General features: G+C 35.1%; 1 protein-coding gene across 1 annotated transcript in view; it reads left to right on the forward strand.

Annotated features, from left to right (window-relative positions):
- The window catches only part of LOC126828250 (phospholipid-transporting ATPase ABCA3), a 42,494-nt gene that overhangs the window by 1,069 nt on the left and 14,909 nt on the right, over positions 1-26,516 (forward strand). Inside the window, exons 2-12 of the mRNA XM_050557912.2 lie at positions 2,584-2,941; positions 15,381-15,611; positions 18,208-18,458; positions 19,165-19,402; positions 20,564-20,737; positions 21,581-21,762; positions 22,268-22,396; positions 22,926-23,055; positions 23,601-23,755; positions 25,030-25,185; positions 25,722-25,932. Coding sequence (XP_050413869.2) covers positions 2,623-2,941; positions 15,381-15,611; positions 18,208-18,458; positions 19,165-19,402; positions 20,564-20,737; positions 21,581-21,762; positions 22,268-22,396; positions 22,926-23,055; positions 23,601-23,755; positions 25,030-25,185; positions 25,722-25,932 — 2,176 coding nt within the window. The 5' untranslated portion in view covers positions 2,584-2,622. The remainder of the gene's footprint in view (positions 1-2,583; positions 2,942-15,380; positions 15,612-18,207; positions 18,459-19,164; positions 19,403-20,563; positions 20,738-21,580; positions 21,763-22,267; positions 22,397-22,925; positions 23,056-23,600; positions 23,756-25,029; positions 25,186-25,721; positions 25,933-26,516) is intronic.

Consider the following 26,516-nt stretch of genomic DNA (forward strand, 5'->3'; position numbering starts at 1 on the left):
AAATGTAATCAGGTGCTGGTGAATTACAATTACTGATTAATTGTAATCAAAAATGAGTAGCCTATATTGTAACCCTGATCACTGCATATCTTATCTATCAAATTATTTGAGGAAATGTAATCAGTCACTAGTGAATTACAATTACTGATTATTTGTGATAAAAAAGGAGTATATTGTAATCCTGATTACTGATATCAACAATGTTTTCATATCTTATCTATTTGGGATGAAGACATTTTAAAGGCCCATTCTTGCAACAAGGTGTGATCATTCAAGACCTTAAATTCGCATATAATGGATTTTTTAATGCAGTACATATCTTGTCTTCTAGAATATAATCTTCAAATCGCTCAGTTAAAATTTAAAATTTACAGCTTCAACCTGTAAATATAGGTAATTTAATTTTGACTTAGAAGATGGCATCTCCAAGTCATAATTTTGTATTTTTCATTAGTTTAATTTGATATTTTTTAATGTCATTTTGATTAATTGAAGATTGTGCAAGGTTTAGGCGAGTAGCTTTATTTGCATGTGGCATTTCAGATGGCATTATCTTGATATTTGCTGCCACATTTGAAAGGTGTAATCAAATGGAACTGACCTCCTGCTGTCTTTGTGTGGCCCTTTATCTGTTACAGAACTAAATAATCCTAAAAACAGAATTGAATAATTTGGTAAGGACCATTTTTGTGAAGTAATTACTAAACTGTTTTGTTTGCCATACCCCCCTCGTGTACCAGAATGCATTTCAGCGACATTTGTAACAAGGGACTCGAAGAACGAGGCTAAACATATCCCACAAGGTATGTCAGTGACTTCTTATTCTTAAACAAAGATCATGTTCGATATTGGTGACTACTCTGGGGCATGCTCAGGAATTTGAGCAAGTTTTCCGTGAGTCTGGGGGATGACCTGAGGTTTTATTAAATCTGAAGCTTTGAAACAAGATTTCTGCTCTTTTCATGTTAGTACATGTAAGTCAGTCATTGTAAATTCAAAGACCCGTCCTTGCTCTCTTATCTGATTACCTGAGAAAATTTACCTGGGTATCTGTCCATGATTATGGATTTCCATAAATTATGTATCAATGAAGAGTTATAATTACAAGTTATGAGGTAAACTTGTAAACTTGTACGCCTACATTGAAATGTTAACCCAAATAGAAACAGAGTGGAATCCAAAACCATTTGAATAACATAAACTCTGTTAAGAATAGGATCCCATATTCATGAAGCAATGGCCCAAGAAATCCCTCTCTGGCCATTGCTGGATTGGCTTCCAGTTCAATCAAATCTATCCCAAATACAGCAACATCACAGCCCTTTGCTAAAACTTTGGACAGTGATTAAAAACGGTGCAATTATTGTTCGTCTCCAAAGAGTATTGTTTACATTGTATCCATGTTGATAGCCTCGTTTGTCACGCAATTAGTTTTTCTGCAATATTCGACTATGCACTGGTTAATTGGGCATAATAATATCGTGAGTTATGACGTAACATTATGTAAGCATATTTGGTCCAATTTGGAGCTAGGTTTAAAACGTAATGATATTGTTACGCAATTAGCTTGGTTGTTAATCAGATTATTGACCAGTCATAATTTGGAACAGAAATTTGCTTCCTTTGCAGCAGTGTTAGGTGGGATTAGCTCTAATCAAACGAAAGACTGTGAGGAGTATGATAGGATCCAAGTTATAATAAACTTGTAACAGAAGAAATATATAGTGGTTTAAAAAAACAAAGTCACAAAACCATCTGTTATAGCATCTAACACTGTAACCCAGGTATCATTTAATCTTGTGTATCTAGCACTAATTTCTTTCACATTCGTTTAATATCAAATCTTTGTTTTAAACCTTGTAAAAAATCGTTTAAAATCACCCAAAATCAAAGATTTAATATTAAACGAATGTGAAAGAAATTAGTGCTAGATACACAAGATGAAATAAAATCCAGATTACAGTGTAACGTTTCATAAGTGTAAAAACCTACTTCCTTGTGTTCTTGTTATTTCACTTACAAAATGTTAAATTTTAAAAAAATGGTTTTGTGATACCCTTGACTGGACTATTAACCACTACATTGAAATGTGACTGTATATTGCAGTCACCAAGGTCTTCTCTCTAGTTTCCTCTCTTTCACACAAGTGAATTATTAATATAAAATTGTAGTCCCAAAAATGACATAGTTTGTGTCAAGTGCAAGCCCATTTTCTCTCGGGAGCCACGGTGGCTCAGTGAGCAAGGTGATGCTCAACGACCAAGAGATCGGGGGTCATTCGGATGGATGAAATATCAAGGCCCTGTGTTAGTGTACATGTAAATGAACAATTGGCAGTTGAAATTCAACATAAAAGTAGGCTATAGCACACTCTATGGCGTATACCCGTCTTCATTAGCTTAGCCGGCGCAGAAAAGTAGAACGTTTAACCCTATCTAAAGTGAATGTTTATTTCCTACTCGAGATCCTTGAAATCAAGTCCTGAGTGTACACAATATATCTATACATGTTGGACAAAGGTCTATGTCTTAATCAAAATATTTTTGTTTTAAAATTTGATTTTTTAATTTTGTTTTCTTTCAGACATGATGAACTAGAATTCGAACAAAAAAACCCCCCAAAATGGTGAATTTCTTCAGACAAGTTCTTCTCCTCTTGTGGAAGAACTTTGTAATTCAGAGGAGAAAAGTATGTGTGTCTGTGTTTGAAGTTATACTACCATTATTATTTGCGGTGATCGTGTTGGTTGTAAGAATATTAGTGACATCCGAACACATTTCCGAACCGAAAATCTACCCCAACAAGACTGTTCAGATCTACAAGTGGTATAAGTCAAGTAAAACTTTAATATACGCTCCAAATAATGCAAGAGTTGATAGCATTATGGATGAATTTGTATTTTTACTGAATTCTGAGGCTGCACCAGTTCCAAAGTACAATTGTAAGTATATTATAAATTTTTTCATATCACAACTGAACTGATAAAGATGGCATACATGTGTAGTGAATTGGATAGAGCAGATTACTGTGGTAGAGTAGGCCCGGCAATAGTTCTGTTGAGGGTTCACTACAATGTAGAGGTGGGGGATGAGCCAACCAAGCAGCGGGCTCAGAAAGACTGACTTCAGATAGATTAACCAACAAATCTTTATTACTCTTTCAATACAGCTATATATCACTTCTGTCCAGTGCTCGTTGAGTTCCTGGGTCATTCTCCTAACAGTGCTCTTAAGTTGGCTCACTAAATGGCACTCTAAATAGCTCTCTTCTCAGAACTCTAATCTTAATGCTCCTTATCGGGTTGTCTGTAAAGCTCCCTACAAGTCAGGGTCAAACTAATCAGAACGTGTAATCACCTGGAGGCATCTTCTCTGTATCTTGCCTCTTCTAATTACTAACTCAACTGACTACTACTGGGCAAGACAAGGTATTATATACCGAAGATCACATGACATAACCATGTGGTATAAGTCACACCTACCATTCCTGCCAATCGAAAGCACACGCCAGCCAATATAGAAACGTGCCAACGACAGCGTGTGTTGGGACAGATTTACAAAATACATTTAAACAATATAAACACAAATGAAAATATTCGAAATGTAATAAGAGTTTTTGAAAATGGACAATTAAAGTAAATAACTAGTTAATTACTAACATAACGGAAAACAATAAGAAAACTAGGTTGCCTAAACTGAAGACGTGGATCGGACCATGAACATGCACTTCAGATCACCACACATGTATGTCTTGCAGTGTGCTATGAAGGGTATTTTGCCCGGACAGTGGCATTCCTGCTACTTTTTCGTTGAATTCTAACTGCCAAGGCTTCCTATACACAGGTACACAGGACTGACTGAGCGACTGACAAGGGAAAACCAAGTTTAAAAACCCAGGTGGCATGCAGCATTAGAACTGAGAGTGAATCTTATTGATTTTCAGCATTCTAGGTCTTTCTGTTCCAAAGATCATATATATCATGTGTCCAGAAAAGCTATAGACAGCAATAGAGATCAGTTTTCTTAATGGATGCTTTGGATCCCTATCAAATTTAGTTAAAATCTAAGTTTTCCTTTTGGTCTAACCTGTTGTTCTGTAGGCGTAAATCTTGTTTTTCTGTAAGACAATAGCAGGAATATTGATTAAAGAAGCTTATTATCATGATAAACTTCACTAATTTTTAACAATGGTATAAAAACACAATACTTGTGATATTTGAATAGATAGCTCATTAGGCCAATGCAATCTGATGATTAGTTTTTCAGGATTCTTACATGTGTATTAGGAGCAAGAACAATTTGTCTGTCTGTTGTCCATCCGTTACAGTCTGACTTCTTGTTCGGAACTGCCTGGTTAATAGTTATTCAGATTTGTTCAAATGAATTTTCTGTCTTAAAGAGGCAAATAGACATTCTTCCGTACACTGCATCAGCTAAAACTTGGGTCAAAGAGAACAAATGGTTGGAACTTCAATTAAAATGTAATCAAATATAATGAGACAGATGAAAAACGTCTGATTAGTTGTCTAAATCACAGTTAGCAGTCTTTTGGGAATTCAGCAGCAGGCTACTGTATCCTCAGAACTTCTTTGTTTAAAATACGTTTTTCTGCTGAGTACAGCTTAACTTATGTTGGTTTTGCTATTGAAAAGCCACTCTATGACCAACCTGAATTCCAATCAATCAATCAATCAGACTGTTGCAACTACCTTCACCAGAGAATACTGTCAAATGAAAAAAAGATAACTAAGCATATTTATGGTCGAAACCTCCACTCGGCCGAAAATGTCCACTTCATCTAATTTTTCCAGAATCAGTGTATTTAGTGACAGTTTCGGTAGTGCCGGTTGGGTGTGCCAGAATAATTAAGCGGTGTTGATACTTGATAGTCATAGGAGAGAGTAAACTATGGGGCAACTATTAAACCCCCCAAAATTACTCTTGCAGAACATTTTTTACTGATCTTTTAGAGGAATTTAGTAATGGGATAGAGCAATAAACTATACCACATACTTATGGAAGAACAATTACTGATTTATGTTGAGAAAATGCTCGTAATTATTATTTTGATTTGGTAATAAAATGTTCCAGGTTCCAGGGTTCGCCCATCTCCCCCAAAAGTTATGACAAATCAACGCCCTTGGCTATGGAGCAGTGTTCGTCCCTTTATAATTGATAATTGATGGCCATTTGATCTACAGAATATATATATCGAACAGTTAAATTACTGTACTCCTTAATAGATCGGTTTTACTAGTGTTATCAGATTGGAGGGTTGGATGGCCGAATGGTTAGCATCGTGTGTGCTGTATCATAAGGCCTGTCATTGAGTCAACTGGCGTGGTTTCGAATCCCCAGTTGTACGTGACAAGGAGTAGGGTCACCTGTCCAACCTCGTGGGTTTTCTCTGGATTCCTCCCACTGCTAAAGACCCCAACGCGCACAGCGAATTATTTAAATAAAATTAAACCATATGTTAGTCCCGAAATGACCTAGTTTGTGTCGAGTGGACATTTATCCCCATCTCTCTCTCTCTCTCTCTCTCTCTCTCTCTCTCAGATTGTTTGTTTATTAGTATGTACAGTACATGTAGTCACAAACAATTTGATCCAGTAATGTACTCCTTAACATACCTGTTTTACTATAAGTATTATCATAAGTATTATCACATGTAGTCACAATCGATTTGATCCAACTACCTGGTAAAATTATTGTTCTATAGTGTTGTTGTCGATATTTATTTATAATGTGTAAATAATCCTTCAATATTTAATGTTAGCTTACAGACAGACTATACTTAAAAAAGAGGTTTTATATAAGAGCTAAATCTGCCTATCACATGTCTTTGTATTGGTTTCAAATGTTATATAAATTATTATTTATTCACATGACAAGCCCATAATGAAGTCTCTAGGTGTTTATTATTGTAGCAATGGTACTTGACAATTGAGACTAAATCATCAAAACTTCAAAGTCATAACTTTGCTCAGAATATACTTTATTCAATAAAGTGATTGACTGAAATTTTCAATATATTTTTTTTGTCATTATTTATTTTTGAGCTATTATAGCAAGAACGGCCAGCTATTTATCTAAATCTTTAATTGTATTATTTTGTGATTTGTAAAAATTCTTCAGCATGATCGACTAATCTTAGTTGCTGTTATAATTTGAATTCATAGAGGCAAATTAAAGACTATATTTTCTGGGCTATCAACTAAAATTCAAATTGGTGTGGCCTTAGTTTACATACCGGGTACAGAAAATGTCATGATATATTCAGAAGGTATTTGAAGTCTTATCTAATAGACAGATCATATGTGCATCAATATCAAATGTTTGTAGTAACTGTTGTCATGGTTTCAAGATATCTATTCTAAATGTCTTTCTACTCAGTTTATGTTATCTATTTATTTATGAATCACATAAAAAACATGAAGTTAATTGGGGGTTAGATGTCCTAGTTTCTGAACCTGTTTGGCTAAAGAATATGAGCATACATATACACACCACAATATGGTACAAGGGAAATTTTTCACAAACAACAGAGTTTCCGCCTAACTGCAAAAGGTTCTTTTAAAGTACATGTCAATGTGTACACAAGATGTACACTGGTTTTCATATTTTTTTTGGTCCCATTTGATTGACTAGACATTTGACCAGTACATGTCTTACCCACTGAACCACTGTGGGACCCGTTATAACAAGGAAATAAGGAAGTATCAAATATTTTATTGGATTTGCTCCAAATGTGGAGTGGAATTCCCCTCTCTTATCAGATAATGTTGTAATTTAAAGACTGGGTCTGTCTTGTACATGTATATGCACACACTGATCAGCAGTGAATATTTGCTAGGCTGTTACAATCACTGATAAGAATGACATCGATGTGACTTATGAGCCACAAATATTAACTTTTTTCCTCCGATAAATTAAATTCTAAAACATTTGTCATATGTATTGGAAAAATAAATCAAGACATTTAAAGTATTTGTAGGTAAAAATTTCCTATTTTAGTGTAAATGGGTATTAAAATGAGTTAGGCGCCATTCTGCTTGAATCAGTAAGGTCTTATGTAAACAATGCATGTATCACCTAATAGTGATACTAAATTTTACTTCTTTTTCAAATTTTATTTTAAGGATATACAGAATTTATTTCTTAAAGTATATAGACAATATAACTAATAGTAAGGTTATCATTTAGTCTTTCTTTACTTTAGTGTTAATATTTTGATTTAAAGTCTATAAAAAGTAATTGCCTAAAAGCATGATTGGCTTTGACTGTTTTATAATCTTTGGATGCCAGTAGGCTTATTAAGAGAAACCTTGAGCAAAGATTTATACAGTTAACAATGCAGTCTGATCAATGCCAATCAAGTGTCAATGCTTTTTAATTCTTTATGGCTTAAAGCTTATTAGATCCTATAAATTATATTTCACTATGAAACTTTCAACCAATGAAATTTATATATTTATTTAACTTCTTTTCATTTGATGTGTTACAATATTTTTATCTTTAATTTGATTTGTTGAAATCATTGTCCTTTTGTCTGTATACAAATTAGTTACTTTAAAAGACCTCTACACACAGACAAGAGGGCAGATGAAATTAGAGACACACAGACAAGGAGATCGAATGCCTTGTATATAATTTGTAAATAATGTATTTTTAAAACTGTATATAAAGTAATATTGAAATGAATTTGGAATTGGACTTTTAATGAACAGTGACCGCCTTCACCAGAATACTTCTCCAGTAATGAGCTATACACCCCCAATCCTAGCTCATCCATATGTATGAAATATTACATATGTACATATGTATCACCTGGGTGCATATTCGAACCAGAATAGCCCCCCTGAACGTTGGGTGATACATGCGCCATTGAGCCAATGATTGACGCCGCGTGATATGACGTCATGCGTTGAAGGCAGTCATCTTTTACAGAGATATTAGAAGACTTTCGTAATACTCTGTGAAACAGATTGGTATATGGATACGCATAGTAACACACCTCAAGCAGGGGGCAGTATTGACAGTTGTGGGTCTGAGTTTGATAGCATAGATTAATCAAAGATTGTTGTGTTACTTATACCCTTGCAATTTAAAGTGTATTTTTCTCACAGTTTAATACACCCTGTAGTATGTACTCAGATAATCTCCTGGCTTGGATTGGATTTAAAATAGGCCTGTCAATTCTGTTCGTCCACAACAAAATGGCGTCCAGCATAGATCTATGAAATTTCAATTCAACATATCATTGTAAATACTGAATGGAATTGAACTTTAATCATTACAATATTGTAGTTAGCAAAGGTTAAATATTGAGCCAAAAAGATGCAATGAGACTGATAAATTTAACAGTTTCTAACTGTTTTCGATAATCAAAGTTGGCATTATTTGTTTTGGGTGCAAGAAGACGGCTAAATATTCCGGCACCAACCCTGTGTTCTAACTCTCATTAAATGACTGGCATTAAAGGGGCATTATGGGAGATTAAATTAAATAAAGAGCTGGCAGGTTTTACTATAATAGTTAAAACTAGATAATGTAAAGGAAATATGCTGAAAATTTGAGTCAAATTGGTCAGATCAAGTGAATGTATCTGGGGATTATGGCAGTAACATTCTGCACAAAGGCAACTGTCTACTCTGCCTTGAAAATAGATCTCTGCCCTAAATGGCTGCCATATCCTTCAACTGGGATCCACGGTGGCCAAGTGAGTAAGATGCTGGCTCGCTAACCTGGAGGTCGCGTGTCCGATCCCTGCATTGGCTGAGAAAGTTCATCTGGATTTTCAGGTGTGGTTTCACTGTGTCAGTGGTGCAACTTTAGACATGACGAAAAACTGAGGACCTGTGTATACATTCGATGTAAGAGTAGGCCATAGTGCCCCTGCCCAGGCAAAATTTCCCTCATAGCAAACTGTATGGTGTATGTTCGTCTTCAATAGCCCAGTTCAGAGCAGAAAAGTAGGATATTAAACCCCATTTCATTTCATTTCATTTGTAATGTGGTCTAAATGACATCTAGAACCATGGTTGACTATTCATAACAAAACACAACACAAGCTACCGGTATATATGGATAGAACTACTTCTCTATTATTTAATAATAATGTGACCTGTATGTGTTACGAAACGTCGTTATTAAATAATAGAGAAGTAGTTATATCCATATATACCGGTACCTTGTGTTGAGTTTTGTTATGAGGGGTATTTATAATGACAAACATCATAAAGATAAAATAATTAGGCTATAAATATATACCATCAAATTACCTGATTACATATCACATAGAAAGTGTTATGGAAATTTGGTTGACAGATTTAATTAATGATTTTCATCCAAAACAGACAACAATACCGGTAATTAATGTGGGTGATTAACTGAAGACTAATAATGAGATCAAATATACCTAAAACTATTTTAATGGACACTGTTTTATGATACATTGTTTCATAATTAACAGCGTGTGTATTTATATAAGTAGAAATCACTAAGCAATGTACTTCAAGGTTGACTGGTTAATACCAAGGTTATGTTTGTCCTTTTGCCATGTGCAGTATATATACTATAGCATATATTTAGATATGGTCATTGTATAAAATGTGTTCAATATGATTTGACTTATTATTAGAAGTTAAGGGGATTTTTTATGCGCTATTTGGATATATAGGACTTGTACTGTAGCTGTTGATTTTATTAGAAGCAGATTTGGAAGTAATTCTTTAGTGGTACCTGACAAACTTTCAGACACGGATGAACTAGTAACAGCAGACATTTTAAACTTAATTGTGTCAGGCATTTATTATAAATATCAGTTAAAACACAGAAAAAAGACAAATATTTGCCAGACATATTGACAGTTGATAGTTGCTATGGCATCTCAATGAGGTCATAGATGACTTAGTGACATCACAACTTTTTAGTAAATAATTCTATTTTTGAACAGCAGTGGGATTAACAGTTAAGGATGCCAGTCCAAGTTAAAGTGTCACCTGTGATGTCATTGGAAACAGTCTCGAACAATTATTCCTCACGGAAGACTGCGCCTTATGGACGGCAAGTTCTACTTCTCATGTGGAAAAATTATGTGGGTATAAAGCGGGCAAAATGTAGTACATCATTTCTAGTTATTCTCCCTGTTGCTTTTGCGTTATTAATAATGATGATTCGATTTATAATAAACTCTTCGCAAATAGATGCACCTACTGTATATACTTCACAGACATTAAATTCTTCCAGGCTGGATAATACCATGTGTTTATACGCACCTAATAATTCACTGATAAACACTATTATCACGGACATGACTAGTGGAATAAACCAGAGTGGTAAGAAACCAATATAATAAAAATTGTATCCTTTTTTTCTTTTGTTTTCTGACATATATTTATATTCAAGACTTTAGCCGATAAATCTCTGTAATGCACAAGACCATAGTGAGTTTGTAGATACATGTATATTGCTGGTCGTGTTATATTTTAAATGACTGTCTACTTTGTAGGCGCATGTACTACCATAGCCTAACACTGCACATGAAAAAAAACCTAAGTGGGGATCAGGCTGGCTAAGTGGGTAAGACGCTGGCTCGCTAGCTTGGAGGTCGGGTGTTCGATCCCTGCATTGGTTGAGAAAGATGCATTATGTAAGAGTTAAATCTACCCACTGCAGGTCTTTTTTCTGGCTGGGGATCACGGTTGCTTGAAAGATGTTTTGTGTACAATCACTGATAAGAATGACATCGATGCGACTTAATGAGCCACAAATATTAACTTTTTTCCTCCGATAAATTAAATGCTAAAACATTTGTCATATGTATTAGAAAAATAAATAAAGACATTTAAAGTATTTGTAGGTAAAAATTATTTCCTATTTTAGTGTAAATGGGTATTAAAATGAGTAAAAGGCGCCGTTCTGCTTGAATCAGTAAGGTCTTATGTAAACAATGCATGCGCCATTGAGCCAATGATTAACGCCGCGTGATATGACGTCATGCGTTGAAGGCAGTCATCTTTTACAGAGATATTAGAAGACTTTCGTAATACTCTGTGAAACAGATTGGTATATGGATACGCATAGTAACACACCTCAAGCGGGGGGCAGTATTGACAGTTGTGGGTCTGAGTTTGATAGCATAGATTAATCAAAGATTGTTGTGTTACTTATACCCTTGCAATTTAAAGTGTATTTTTCTCACAGCTTAATACACCCTGTAGTATGTACTCAGATAATCTCCTGGCTTGGATTGGATTTAAAATAGGCCTGTCAATTCTGTTCGTCCACAACAAAATGGCGTCCAGCATAGATCTATGAAATTTCAATTCAACATATCATTGTAAATACTGAATGGAATTGAACTTTAATCATTACAATATTGTAGTTAGCAAAGGTTAAATATTGAGCCAAAAAGATGCAATGAGACTGATAAATTTAACAGTTTCTAACTGTTTTCGATAATCAAAGTTGGCATTATTTGTTTTGGGTGCAAGAAGACGGCTAAATATTCCGGCACCAACCCTGTGTTCTAACTCTCATTAAATGACTGGCATTAAAGGGGCATTATGGGAGATTAAATTAAATAAAGAGCTGGCAGGTTTTACTATAATAGTTAAAACTAGATAATGTAAAGGAAATATGCTGAAAATTTGAGTCAAATTGGTCAGATCAAGTGAATGTATCTGGGGATTATGGCAGTAACATTCTGCACAAAGGCAACTGTCTACTCTGCCTTGAAAATAGATCTCTGCCCTAAATGGCTGCCATATCCTTCAACTGGGATCCACGGTGGCCAAGTGGGTAAGATGCTGGCTCGCTAACCTGGAGGTCGCGTGTCCGATCCCTGCATTGGCTGAGAAAGTTCATCTGGATTTTCGGGTGTGGTTTCACTGTGTCAGTGGTGCAACGTTGGACGGGACGAAAAACTGAGGACCTGTGTATACATTTGATGTAAGAGTAGGCCATAGTGCCCCTGCCCAGGTAAAATTTCCCTCATAGCAAACTGTATGGTGTATGTTCGTCTTCATTAGCCCAGTTCAGAGCAGAAAAGTAGGATATTAAACCCCATTTCATTTCATTTCATTTGTAATGTGGTCTAAATGACATCTAGAACCATGGTTGACTATTCATAACAAAACACAACACAAGGTACCGGTATATATGGATAGAACTACTTCTCTATTATTTAATAATAATGTGACCTGTATGTGTTACAAAACGTCGTTATTAAATAATAGAGAAGTAGTTATATCCATATATATACCATATATATACCTTGTGTTGAGTTTTGTTATGAGGGGTATTTATAATGACAAACATCATAAAGATAAAATAATTAGGCTTTAAATATATACCATCAAATTACCTGATTACATATCACATAGAAAGTGTTATGGAAATTTGGTTGACAGATTTAATTACTGATTTTCATCCAAAACAGACAATACCAGTAATTAATGTGGGTGATTAACTGAAGACTAATAATGAGATCAAATATACCTAAAACTATTATAATGGACACTGTTTTATATAATTTTATATGATACATTGTTTCATAATTGACAGCGTGTGTATTTATATAAGTAGAAATCACTAAGCAATAAGCTTCAAGGTTGACTGGTTAATAACCAAGCTTATGTTTGTCCTTTTGCCATGTGCAGTATATATACTATAGCATATATTAAGATATGGTCATTGTATAAAATGTGTTCAATATGATTTAAGGGGATTTTTTATGGACTGTTTGGATATAGAAGCAGACTTGGAAATCATTCTTTAGTTGTACCTAAACTTTCAGACACGGATGAACTAGTAACAGCAGACATTTTAAACTTAATTGTGTCAGGCATTTATTATAAATATCAGTTAAAACACAGAAAAAAGACAAATATTTGCCAGACATATTGACAGTTGATAGTTGCTATGGCATCTCAATGAGGTCACAGATGACTAAATGACATCACAACTTTTTAGTAAAAATTCTATTTTTGAACAGCAGTGGGATTAACAGTTAAGGATGCCAGTCCAAGTTAAAGTGTCACCTGTGATGTCATTGGAAACAGTCTCGAACAATTATTCCTCACGGAAGACTGCGCCTTATGGACGGCAGGTTCTACTTCTCATGTGGAAAAATTATGTGGGTATAAAGCGGGCAAAATGTAGTACATCGTTTCTAGTTATTCTCCCTGTTGCTTTTGCGTTATTAATAATGATGATTCGATTTATAATAAACTCTTCGCAAATAGATGCACCTACTGTATATACTTCACAGACATTAAATTCTTCCAGGCTGGATAATACCATGTGTTTATACGCACCTAATAATTCACTGATAAACACTATTATCACGGACATGACTAGTGGAATAAACCAGAGTGGTAAGAAACCAATATAATAAAAATTGTATCCTTTTTTTCTTTTGTTTTCTGACATATATTTATATTCAAGACTTTAGCCGATAAATCTCTGTAATGCACAAGACCATAGTGAGTTTGTAGATACATGTATATTGCTGGTCGTGTTATATTTTAAATAACTGTCTACTTTGTATGCGCATGTACTACCATAGCCTAACACTGCACATGAAAAAAAACCTAAGTTGGGATCAGGCTGGCTAAGTGGGTAAGACGCTGGCTCGCTAGCTTGGAGGTCGGGTGTTCGATCCCAGCATTGGTTGAGAAAGATGCATTATGTAAGAGTTAAATCTACCCACTGCAGGTCTTTTTTCTGGCTGGGGATACGGTGGCTAAGTGGGAAAGACGCTGGCTCGCTAGCCTGATGGTCAGGTGTTCGATCCCTGCATTGGTCGCAAAAGTTCATTCAGATTTTCCGGCATGGTTCCCCCTTGTCAGTGATGCAGGACGGAGAGTCTGACAAGAACAGCTGTTTAGCTGTTTTCGGATGGGATGAAAAACCAAGGTCCCATGTATACATTGGCGTGTACGTAAAAGATCCCTCAACAGTTGAAATTCGATATAAGAGTAGGCCGTAGTGCCCAGTTCGAAGCAGAACAGTAGGACATTAAACTCCATTTCATTTCATTTTGAAAAGACCTAAGTAAAATATTTAAAGGAATTATATAAAACAAACCAAACACAAATTGAGAATGAATTTAATCCGATTATGTTAGAAAAACTGGGGGGTTGGATGGCTGAATGGTTAGCGCGCGCGCTGTATCATAAAGTCTGTCATTGAGTCGACTGTCGTGGTTTCGAATCCCCGGTTGTACGTGACAAGGAGTAGGGTCGCCTGTCCAACCTCATGGGTTTTCTCCGGGTCCTCCGGTTTCCTCCCACTGCTAAAGACCCCTACGCGCAAGCGAATTATTGAAATAAAATTAAACCATATGTTAGTCCCGAAATGACCTGGTTTGTGTCGAGTGGACGTTAAACTCCATTTCTTTCTTTCTCTCTGTTAGAAAAACTAGTATTTAGATCACACCTCTGTGATTTACTGTTACAAGGAGCATTGATCAATAGATAACTGCTTGAAAGATGTTTTGTGTACAATTTCAAAACTTGCAAATTTGTAACTTAAATTTTTTGTACAACACTACCAAGTTCTTTGATTTTTATATAAGACTTTTTTTAGAAGATATAACAAGAAAGGGGTTAGAAAGGTGTTCCAGAAAAACACAAAACGATTTTGTTTAGCCTTAGAAATGTTTGATTTTTATATACATCTGCTCTTGTGTTGTGTATCCGACTCTTCTTGTGAATACTTTAATTGCTTTGCCTACACATGGGGGGGGGGGTCGGATGGCGGAATGGTTAGGTCTGTGTGCATTGTATCATAAGGTCTGTCATTAAGTCAGCTGGCGTGGTTTCGATTACCTGGTTGTATGTGACAAGGAGTGCATTCGCCTGTCCAACCTTGTGAGTTTTTCCGGGTCCTCTGGTTTCCTCCCACTGCTAAAGACTCTTACGCACAATCAAATTATTGAAATAAAATTGAATTATATGTTAGTCCTGAAATGACCTGGTGTGCGTGGAGTGGATGTTAAGCCCCATCTCTCTCTCTCTCTCTCTCTCTCTTTTGCCTACACATACTGTCACATACATGTACTTTCGACAACGATTTTTAAAAATGATTGTATGATGGTAATTATACATTTGGGCCCAAGATGGAAAACTGGATGTCAAGATGGATACAAAACTAAAGTTTTAGACTTTAAGATTCCTTGAGTCTGCAATTTCAAGCCTCTGCTGCCACTCACTAAAAAGGAGTGGAAGACAAAGAGTATAAAATGATGACAATTCTAAATAATAAAGATTGATCACTGTTGCCTAAAATCTTTACTTCTGACAAAAAGATCAGGAGTTATATTTTTTATTTTATCAAAATTTTTAAAATTTTAATCTAATTTTTGTATTTCAGTTTCATCAATGGGTTTTCCTACGGAAGAAGAATTATTGAATTATTACACGTTAAATCCGGAAAATATATCCATAGCGATAGTCTTTGAAGATATGACAGCAACAACTTCTGTTCTGCCTAAAAATATCAAATATTCCTTACGACCAAAGGAAGACGACGTTTCCAACTGGAGAACAGATAGAACGGTTCCGTTTGCTCAAACGGGTGGACCTCGAACAAATCCTGATCCAGGTAAGCAAAAAAGTCATTTATTTGCCCTGCCATATATATAGTGTCCACTTCAGATCATTAGGTCTGTCAGTGAGTCAAGTGGCATGGTTTCAATTCCCCACTTGTAAGTGAGAAAAAGTAGGGTTGCTTGTTTTCTTTGGGTCCTATACTTTCCTCCAACTGGGGGGTTGGATGGCCGAATGGTTAGCACGCGCGCGCTTTATCATACATGAGAAGGAGTAGGGTCGCCTGTCCAACCTCGTGGGTTTTCTCCGGGTCCTCCGGTTTCCTCCCACTGCTAAAGACCCCTACGCACAAGTGAATTATTGAAATAAAATTGAACCATGTGTTAGTCCCGAAATGACCTAGTTTGTGTCGAGTGGACATTAAACCCCATTTCTCTCTCTCTCTTTTTTCCTCCAACTACTAAATACATGTATCTGATTCCATACAACCTAGTTTGTATTGAGGGATGTTAACCCCATTTCTCTCTCTCCAGATCTTGTAGATGATTTTTCCCCCAAAAATAGAAATATAAAGAATAAAAATGTCAACTGATTTGGTGATACTTTACCTGTACTAATGTAGCACCATGGGCCTTCTGTCAGATGTGGAGATCGGAGCTTCTCAAACCTGTCGCCACAATTTACGTACGACCCATGCATCTTTTCTTACTACATATTTTAGTAGCATTTTGATCGTCTAGTATTTTCACTTGTCATCTTTCTTCCCCTTCATCTTGTGTATTTACTTCTTACTGGTTTCCTAAAGACTTTTGTCTTCTCAGTAGTTATAACATGGATACAAGCATAGTATAGATTACAATACTAAACCTCATCCAGCCAGACTCACTGGGCGAGTCTGCTGATAGAAATTGTTACATATTTTCCCTTCTGGAATCAAGCTGTTGTCTAACGAATTCTCACAAATATGATAGTTTTGTAGCTTGGGTTTTGACGTTCAATTATCTAATTGTTCAAATATGATGTAAATAATTAGAGAGATTGGTTAATTGACGTTAAATGATGTCGAAACCCACCCTTATATGGTTAAATGGAAATTTACTGGAGAAACTTCCCATGAGATATCTGTTATCAACCTAGAGTTGAATGTTTACCTCATTATGGCTCTTTTTTTCTATAACAATATGTCATTCATTCACTAAGTTGATTTAAGTACATACTGCATATATGTGAATCTTATAACTTGCCAAAGATATTAATTAATACAATATAATGCCATCATTAATTTCAAGGGCAAAAATTCTACAAAAAGTGTTAAACTAAAGCTTTAAAATCCAACAGAAAGTAGGCTTACATAATATTCATTTGTTTGTGGTTAATTACATATTCATTGCTATTATTATCAAGTCTGTTGAATTAAAGCTGTTGACAGTGATTTATTGCCTGGCAAACTATCTTTATGATACGCCCACATTTTCATCCTCTGTCGGTCCATTCACATTTTGATTGTGAACACTCTACAGGTCACAATTTTTATCCAATTTTGGCGAAACTTAAAATATAGGTTTATAAATTGCTTTCTTTTGATAATTTTGCATATCCTAATGTAACTTCCTGGATTATGGCTTGTGATTGTTCGAAAAAATTTATCCGATTTTGATTAAACATGCATTATGCAAGAGCTAAATCTGCCTATTGCAGGTCTTTCTTTTGGCCTGAAATGTTTTCTAAAGTATTAATTAGACATTAATTAACTGATCCAGGCCTTAATCAACTCTCGATGGCATCAGATTTCTCCGATATTAAATAGATTAGAATGGTTCAGCGATACTTTGATTTAATCAAATATGGAGGACCGAGACATAGCTTCGATCAACCAGTACGGTGGTTGAAATTATTGCACACGTCTGTCAAACCTTCAAAGGCTAATATCTTCGCTTGCAATAGAGTAATTTGAATGAAGTTTTCAAATTATTCATTTTACATCATCTACTTTCGAACTATTCTAGCAAGAATGGCTAGTTCTTTATCTAAATCTTACATAATGTATCTTTAAACTGAAAATATATCTTTATATCCCAAATACCTCGATCAGTCTGTTTCGATATTTGCGCATTTCAGACCACAACTTCCTGGATTATGGCCCCTGATTTATGAAAAATCCCCATTTTTTTTTAGCTTGTTCTCTATCCGTCTCTTGTTACAAACTGTGGGCATATCTTGCCTGGCAACCCGTAGTTTAAATTATTTCAATTATATTTTGTCAAAAAGATGATTAGGTGTCCAGCTTGTCTTGATCCTATGAACTGTTACTTCCTGAAAATAGGGGGGTTGGATGGCTGAATGGTTAGCGTGCGCGCGCTGTATCATAAAGTCTGTCATTGAGTCGACTTGCGTGGTTTTGAATCCCTGGTTGTACGTGACAAGGAGTAGGGTCGCCTGTCCAACCTCGTGGGTTTTCTCTGGGTCCTCCGGTTTCCTACCACTGCTAAAGACCCCTACGCGCAAGCGAATTATTGAAATAAAATTAAACCATATGTTAGTCCCGAAATGACCTAGTTTGGGTCGAGTGGACGTTAAACCCCATTTCTTTTTGTCTCTCTCTCTTTCTTTCCCAAAAATAATAAAATGGTTTTATGTGTTCATGTTTTCAGATTATATAGGGACATCATTTTTGGTATACCAGACCTTGATGGATCAGGCTATTATCAGAACCTGGAATTCAACAGCTGATTTCTCCAACATTAAATTTGAATTACAGAAAATGCCGTACCCACCATATTTCAAGGATCCTATGATAATAGTACTACAGCAACAATTACCGTTATTGTTATTACTCAGTTTTATACTTAACGTTATAATGACAGCTAAAAGTATTATTTATGAAAAAGAAAGAAAATTAAAGGTAGATATTACATTGGGAACCTACTTGTATTTATGCTTTCCCAGTTATTCATACTTTTTCATACGCTCATATAAGGCTGATGTCTGACAAAAGAAAAAATGACAACCACAATTACTAGGTTTAAGAATAAAGTGGATGTCAGTTTCGTTAGCCCTTGACCTTCAGGACTAACATCTGATACCACTTCTCATTTGGTGTTAAATAACATGGCTAACATCTGATACAACTTCTTATTTGAGGGGTAAACATGGCTAACATCTGATAACACTTCTCTGATATCATCTGATATCACTTCTCATTCAAGGACTCAACATGGCTAACATTTGATATCACTTCACATTGAAGGACTCAACATGGCCAACATCTGATAACTCTTCTTATTTGAGGAGAGAACATGGCTAACATCTGATAACTCTTCTTATTTGAGGAGCCAACATGGCTAACATCTGATAACACTTCTCATTGGATGTTTTAACATGACCAACATCTGATATCACTTCACATTCAAGGACTCAACATGGCTAACATCTGATAACTCTTCTCATTTGAGGAGAGAACATGGCTAACATCTGATAACACTTCTTATTTGAGGAGCCAACATGGCTAACATCTGATGTTACTTTTCTAAGTAGTAATTGTATTCTATAGAATTGTGACCTGTATATTCCATTTGAATTACTAAACACCATTTTTCTGTTTTTTTAAGGAATCAATGAAATTGATGGGATTAAGTAATGCAGCTCATTGGACAGCATGGTTTCTAACTGTATTTATATATCTAACAGTAGCTATGATTATCTATACTTTATTAATGGGTTTGCCGATATCACCTAAAGGACCCGTTCTTACCAATACAGACCCATCAATTATATTTGTATTTCTGATGTGTTATGGTCTATCGATTATTGCCTTCAGTTTTCTCATCTCCGTTTTCTTTAATAAAGGTAAGGCATGTAACATTGTAAATGTAATTTTTTAGAGGCATTTAGTAACTGGATAGAGCAATACAATACACAATAACACACACTAATGGAAAAACGGCTACTTATTTATTTGGGTGACGTTTCGAAAAGTATTCTTTTCACGTAAATGTAGAGGTAATAATATAAGAAATATAAGTTTCAGACAGATATGTTTTAAAACATATATACATTATGCAAGAGCTAAATCTGCCCATTGCAGGTCTTTCTTTGGGCCTGAAATGTTATCGAAATCATTAATTAGACATTTATTAACTTATCCAGACCATAATCGGTTCTTGATGTCATCGCTAGCCAGCAATACATTTAGTGAAAAATAATTAAACGTAAAATGGATAATCAAGACTTTCTTTTTATCGCACCGATCTTCGTAATGTTGATCAAGGCTAGCCTAAAATTCAAAAGCTAATATCTTGGTTCACTGTGGAGCAATTTGACTGAAATTTTCAGCATATTCTATTTACATTATCTATTTTGTAACTATTATAGCAAGAACTGTCAACTCTTTATCTAGTCTAACATAATGCCCCTTTAATAATTGCTATGTTATCTGGTCACATTACACGTTTTCCAGATTGTAAATTTTGATTGTAAATGTGATATTTGTCCTGGGGCCCGTTTCATGAAATTTTAACTAAGATAAAATCCAAATTTAGTAATTTGATTGGATAATATTAGATTGATTTTGGTGCGCTTAGCCAATCAAAATTGAAGTATCTACTAAAATTGGATTTTATCTTTAGTTAAGATTTCGAGAAACAAGGCCCAGGGGGGTTTGTTGACAAAGATTTTAAAGCTATCATCAGTAACTTTGCTTGTAATGGCCACAATATGGTGCTGCCCTATCAGTTATAAATATATTGATCTGTGTTAAAAATGTTAGATCTAATTGATAAGGCCAACTTCAAGTTTGGTCAAAGGTCATGAGATGTAAACAGGGCTAGTGCTAATCCCAACCCTATCCCTAACCCTGGAACTAGCCCTAATGCTTACCCTAACCCTTACCTACAATCTCGCCAACAATCAATTGCCCAAACCTTATTTACATCTCAGCGACCTTGACAAAAATTGAGTTGGCCATAACAAATAGTTCTAGCTGTGATTAAACATGTCTTCTATTTTCAGCTAATGTTGGTGCTGCTGCTGCTGGAATTCTCTTCTTTGCTACTTATGTACCATATTTCTTTATCTCCACTAATTATGAGACAATGACTAGAACTGAGAAACTAGCAGCTTGTCTCTTATCAACACAGGCTATGAGTATGGGAGCTTATACTATCGGCCTATACGAAGGAACAGGTACAGACAAAAGCTTTTATTCTTTTGATAATAACTTTATGTTAATATTTGTAGGATAAAGCACAGGGCTGCGATTTTGCTGGGGAAAGAAAGACTGAAAAAAATAACCTGAGAAAAAGAAAAACCGAGGCCGGCAAGCCTAGCCGATGTTTTTCTGTCAAGGGTTTTTTCAGAAGTTTTTCTTCCCCAGCATAACCAAAGTCAAGGACTTTATCTTGCTTATAAACCGTCTATGTTTACATGTATGCAAAATGAGAATATCCCAGAATTCCCATAAGAAAAACCTCAAATTATTCCGGGCATAGAATATACCCCAAAGATCAAAGAGATTTACTGTTACAGGTTTATAAGATAAAATAAAGCACAAACTTAGGTTTAGAATGTGTGGGAACAACTTTTGTGTTTCATCAAATCCTATGGAATTCTTTGAATTGCAATCTGATTAGAATACAGATCTATATTTTGTTTCGTTTTTTTTATACTTTCAATGGCCTCTACTGAATGAAGATCTGACCAGTTGTAGTGGGAGGTCACATTAGGGGTCATACGAGCGACCTTTGACCATTGATGTCAAACATTTAATTAACCAATCATCGTTGATGTTTCTAGTAGGATACCCACAGAACTTGCTGCAACAGACCGCTTCATTGGCTAATCCCTCACACTAGACCCTAATGTAGTACAGACAAGTAAAATGTAATTTTGAATTATGAAATACAAAGCGAAATAGGATCTGTGTTTTAATTAGATTATTTGAATTGATGACCCTTAGAAAAAATGTGATTTTGATTTACATGTCAAACAGTTTGTTTATAATCTGTATATTTATTTTATTACAAATAGGTGATGGTATACAGTGGAGTAATATAGCTGAACCTGCTACAGTGGATGATAATTTCTCAATGTTGGATGCCATTTTAATGATGTTAGGTGATACAGCTATTTACATGATAATAGTTTGGTACGTGGATAATGTACATCCAGGAGAATTTGGAGTTCCGAAACCATTTTATTTTCCGTTCACTGTAAGTTTTATTCCTCCATTAATAATACCAATTAAAACTATAATAATGTACCATATATTAAAACCTGTGTTTTGATGGTGAAATATAAGATTATATAAATATATAATTATATACAATTATGAAAAAAATTATATGAAACATACAATTAAATAAAATATACAATTAAATAAAATATACAATTAAATAAAATATACAATTAAATAAAATATACAATTATTGAAAAATATACAACTATTGAAAATATACAACTATTGAAAATATACAACTATTGAAAAATATACAATACAATTATTGAAAAATATACAATTATTGAAAAATATACAATTATTGAAAAATATACAATTATTGAAAAATATACATTATATTAGAATAAAGTCTACAATTATAGTCAAAATAAGATCTATAATTATTTACTTCATAGTTTAGGTACCGTAATTTAAATCTCATTTGAAAACAACTTAAGCAAAGATTATTTAACAATTTATGAAATGCTTTGTTTTGTTAGAGATCTTACTGGTGTGGAAATAAAACAGCAAATTTCTCAAACATTGCTGCATCAACAAGTGATCCAGCACATTTCGAAAAAGAGCCGTCAGGCATGAAAGCTGGTGTTACCATATCTGGTCTGAAAAAGGTAAATAAATTGTGATTATACATGTACATGGCTTTCACTTCAAAATATATTTTAAAAAATATGATAATATTCAACATAATCCCAATTTAAATACACTTATTGTTTACTATAGATGCATTATGTAACATTTAGATAAAGAGCAGACTGTTCTTCCTATAATAGTTTGAAAATAGATTATGAACAAAGATATGAATGTTTGAAGTTTTGACAGTAAATAGTCATGATAAACAGAGTTATCCATTTGAACATTTAAAGAGTAGATATTTAATATCTCAACCATTTGATGGTCTGAAGAGTTGGTCATGTTAATAAATGTTGAGATTATAATTAATATAACATTTGAAGCCAGAAAAAAGAACTGTAATATGAGCAGATTTTACTCTTATATAAAACATCTTTTAAGCTATAATTCGTAGAAATTTTGATTTTAATTTGTAAAATTCACCTGTGTAATTGATCCAGAAGCAAGGCAAAATATCCAAGAACAACCATCAAAATATAGGCTTAAAATGAGTTGTTTCTGATTTAGGAGTTTAAAACGGGAGGTAAAAAGAAGAAAGCGGTTAATAATATGAACTTGAATATGTTAGAAGGTCAGATATCTGTTTTATTGGGTCATAACGGAGCTGGAAAAACAACAACAATGTCCATGTTAACAGGTGAGTTACAGAAAACCTTCAGAGCTACAGAACATTGTCAATTACAGAGCACACAACTTACAGAGCAGCCAGTTCTGCTGCTGCTGGAGGATCCAGTATAGATAGTCTTTTAAAGTTACAAAGCAAACAGAGTAATGGATCAGGAAAAACATTTGAGTCATTATATCCAATTCCACTGCTGATGTAGATCAGTAGCTACAAGCTACAGTACAGCACGCTTGTAACAGAGCATCAATGAAACTTTAAGGCTTTCAGAGTGGATTATGAAAAACTTCCGAGTCATTACATATAATGAGTCGCAAAAATGTGTTCATTTGTTTGGAAATTATTCCTGGGACAAGCCCCCAGGACCCGAATTTGGCTCGCTAAACTGACATCCCCTCAAACTTCTATTTCGTTCCAACAGGCTTGATATATGGCTTTGTGTTTTTCGACAAAATATGTTCTGATCCTAAGTATGTTGTAATGCAAAAATATATGATATATGAATAATTGGATTTTATGACCTGCAATTTAAAGCTTTTAATATAATATGATTATTATAGGTTTTATAACACCAACCTCAGGAACAGCTATTGTTAATGGTTATGATATAACAACTGATATAGCTGGTGTTCGAGAAAGTCTTGGATTATGTCCACAGCATAACATACTCTTTGATACCATGACTGTTGACGAACATCTGGAATTTTTTGCATTGGTAATTATAGTTTTTGTGTATTTCATGAATCTTATGATTTTGTTGATTTTTTTTTTCCCCACGAAATTTCAAATAAAATGGAATGAGATGAAATGGGGGTTTAACATCCTACTGTTCTGCTCCAAACTGGGCTAATGAAGACAGGCATACACCATACAGTTTGCTATGACGGAAATTTTGCCTGGACAGTGGCTCTATGGCCTACTCTTATATCGAATTCCAACTGTCAAGGTATCTTTTACGTGCACGCCACACGGGACCTAGATTTTTTTCCCATCTGAGCGACTAGACAGCTGTCCTTGACAGGCCCTCCGTCCTGCATCACTGACAAAGGGGAACCACGCCGGAAAATCTGGATGAACTTTCTCGGCCCATGCAGGGATCAAACACCCGACCTCCAGGCTAGCTAGTTTAAATTCAATTTATTTCCTTACAACATATACTCTTCAAAAAAAGTAGGGGATATTGAAATGCAAATACCTATGCAGGTTGTGATATAATAAATAGTCATGGACACTTGACATACTTTGAGAGTATGTTCACAGATGAAGAACTTATCACCCCAACAGAACCACTGAGCTGCACATGCGACACGCAATAGCGCCATACACGTGGGAGGGGTTCATTGTCAAATTTGACACTTCAAGGAAGGGTTGATGAAAACTGCCGTGTGCTGGTTTATCTATCCAGGTTTGCTTTCCTATCGGTTCTTGCATAATATTTACTGTTTAGCATATCTTTGCTTTAGTGTGTTACGTTTAATTTGATTGGGAGACGTGTTCGTCGACGTCAACGTCAACCCACAACACTGCAAGAATTGGCCGTGGCACTGCCCCAAATCGTGATTGGACGGTTGATTAGGAGCATGCCACGACAAATTGCTGAATGTCTGAGGATTGGTGGAGCAATTAATCATTATTAAGACAAAAATCAAAACGTCCATTTTCACTTTTGATGGTGCATCTCTTTGCGAGTGAAATGGGGCCGTTAGATAAGCCGCCCATATGAACTGTTTATATTCATGTGTAGGCAATTGGCCTGTTATTAACGTACACTGGTTACCTCTAATAAAAACAGCAGTGCATTTCCGCAGTTTTGTATTGTATCTGAATATCCCCTACTGTGTTAAATAAAAACTACAAGTTTGACTGACAACTCAAATATTGAAATGTATTTGTAATGGAAAGATTACAAATCTAAAATGTATACATTAATCATTTGTTAAACTGGCTTTGTGAGTTAATGATGATAACGGGTGTGTTTTATTTTTCTAGTTGAAAGGAGCAGATAGATCATCAGTTAAAGCAGAAGTAGCAACAATGGCTCAAGAGATTGGATTAGAAACCAAGCGATCCACACGTTCAATGCATTTATCTGGTGGACAGAAAAGGAAATTGTCCGTGGGAATAGCTCTTATATCTGATTCAAAGGTATGTATACTCCTCAGATTCATCTAAATCATGTCATTGAATCAACTGGCGTGGTTTTGATTCCGCGGTTGTAAGTGACAATTCCCCAGCTAGTTAATTTCACTTCCAGTTCAGTTTATTCAATCTCTATGTCCGCCTCCACCTGGGGTGACCTTGCAGACAGTTGCCTCCTAGGAGACTTGCTGAAAAGGAAGTCATGAATGAGAGGGTGAAAATGAAACAGTGAAATTTTATCATCTCCATTTTCTTAGGCAAATTTAAGGACGGGGTGGTGGTGTGGAGGGGGGGTGGGGGTCTAGTGGTCAAACACGTGTGTATGAAATCAGGGTCTGTCATTGAGTCAATGACATGAATCCAATGGTTCTTTTAAGGATGTGGGGTTGGGTGTTCTAGTGGGTTTAACGCGTGTGTGTGTGTTTCTCTCTCTCTTAATCTCTCTCTCAAAGACCATTCCTGTTTCACTGCCAGTCAATCAAAACTAGTAAATATGGCTAAAACAAGGGCCTTGATTTCCAAACATTGATTCTTTACTATAGATAGTAATACTGGATGAACCGACATCAGGAATGGATCCAGCAGCGAGAAGACAGACCTGGGACATTCTACAAAGAAATCGTGCCAATAGAACTATCATTCTAACAACTCACTTTATGGATGAAGCAGATTTACTCGGAGATCGAATCGCTATCATGTCGGAAGGAGAAGTTAAATGTTGTGGTAGTTCTCACTTCCTTAAAAAATTACATGGTAAGATTTTCAAACTGCAGATCTGATTATTTTTAACAAATCTCCGAATTTGATTCTTATTATCTCTTATTTCTGTCTCCAAGGCTCTACATGGCGACCAAATATATTTTCTGGCTAGTTAAAATTTTCACTTGAGTCGCCAGCTGGCGACTGTAAGTTTTTTTTCTCGTTTTAAAATAATTACAAAGTTTTTTTTTACAAAATTGAATTTGTTTATTCAGCACTTCGTAAAACCGGAACTTACTAGGGGAAATAACTCCAATTTAACGACAATATTTACGACATTCATATATTTTCTTACCATGTGCCGAAAATCGTTCTAACTTCTAACTTACGGCAATGTATACAAAATGTCCGACTACGCATGTTGTTGACCCATTTTTCTAACCCATACATTAAAGTTATTCCCTATATATTAATAAAATGAATAAAAAACAAAATCTTTTAAGCTCTTTCTTTAAAAAAAGGACGATTCCTCTCTGACACAGTCTTCTGACGGAAATCTAGCCGGTAGTGGCAGTAGTTCAACTACGAGTCAAGTGACCTTGTTGTTAATATTATTAAAATTAAAATTTATTTAAATC

Source organism: Patella vulgata, chromosome 7 (assembly GCF_932274485.2).
Source record: "Patella vulgata chromosome 7, xgPatVulg1.2, whole genome shotgun sequence".
NCBI classification, from domain to species: domain Eukaryota; kingdom Metazoa; phylum Mollusca; class Gastropoda; family Patellidae; genus Patella; species Patella vulgata.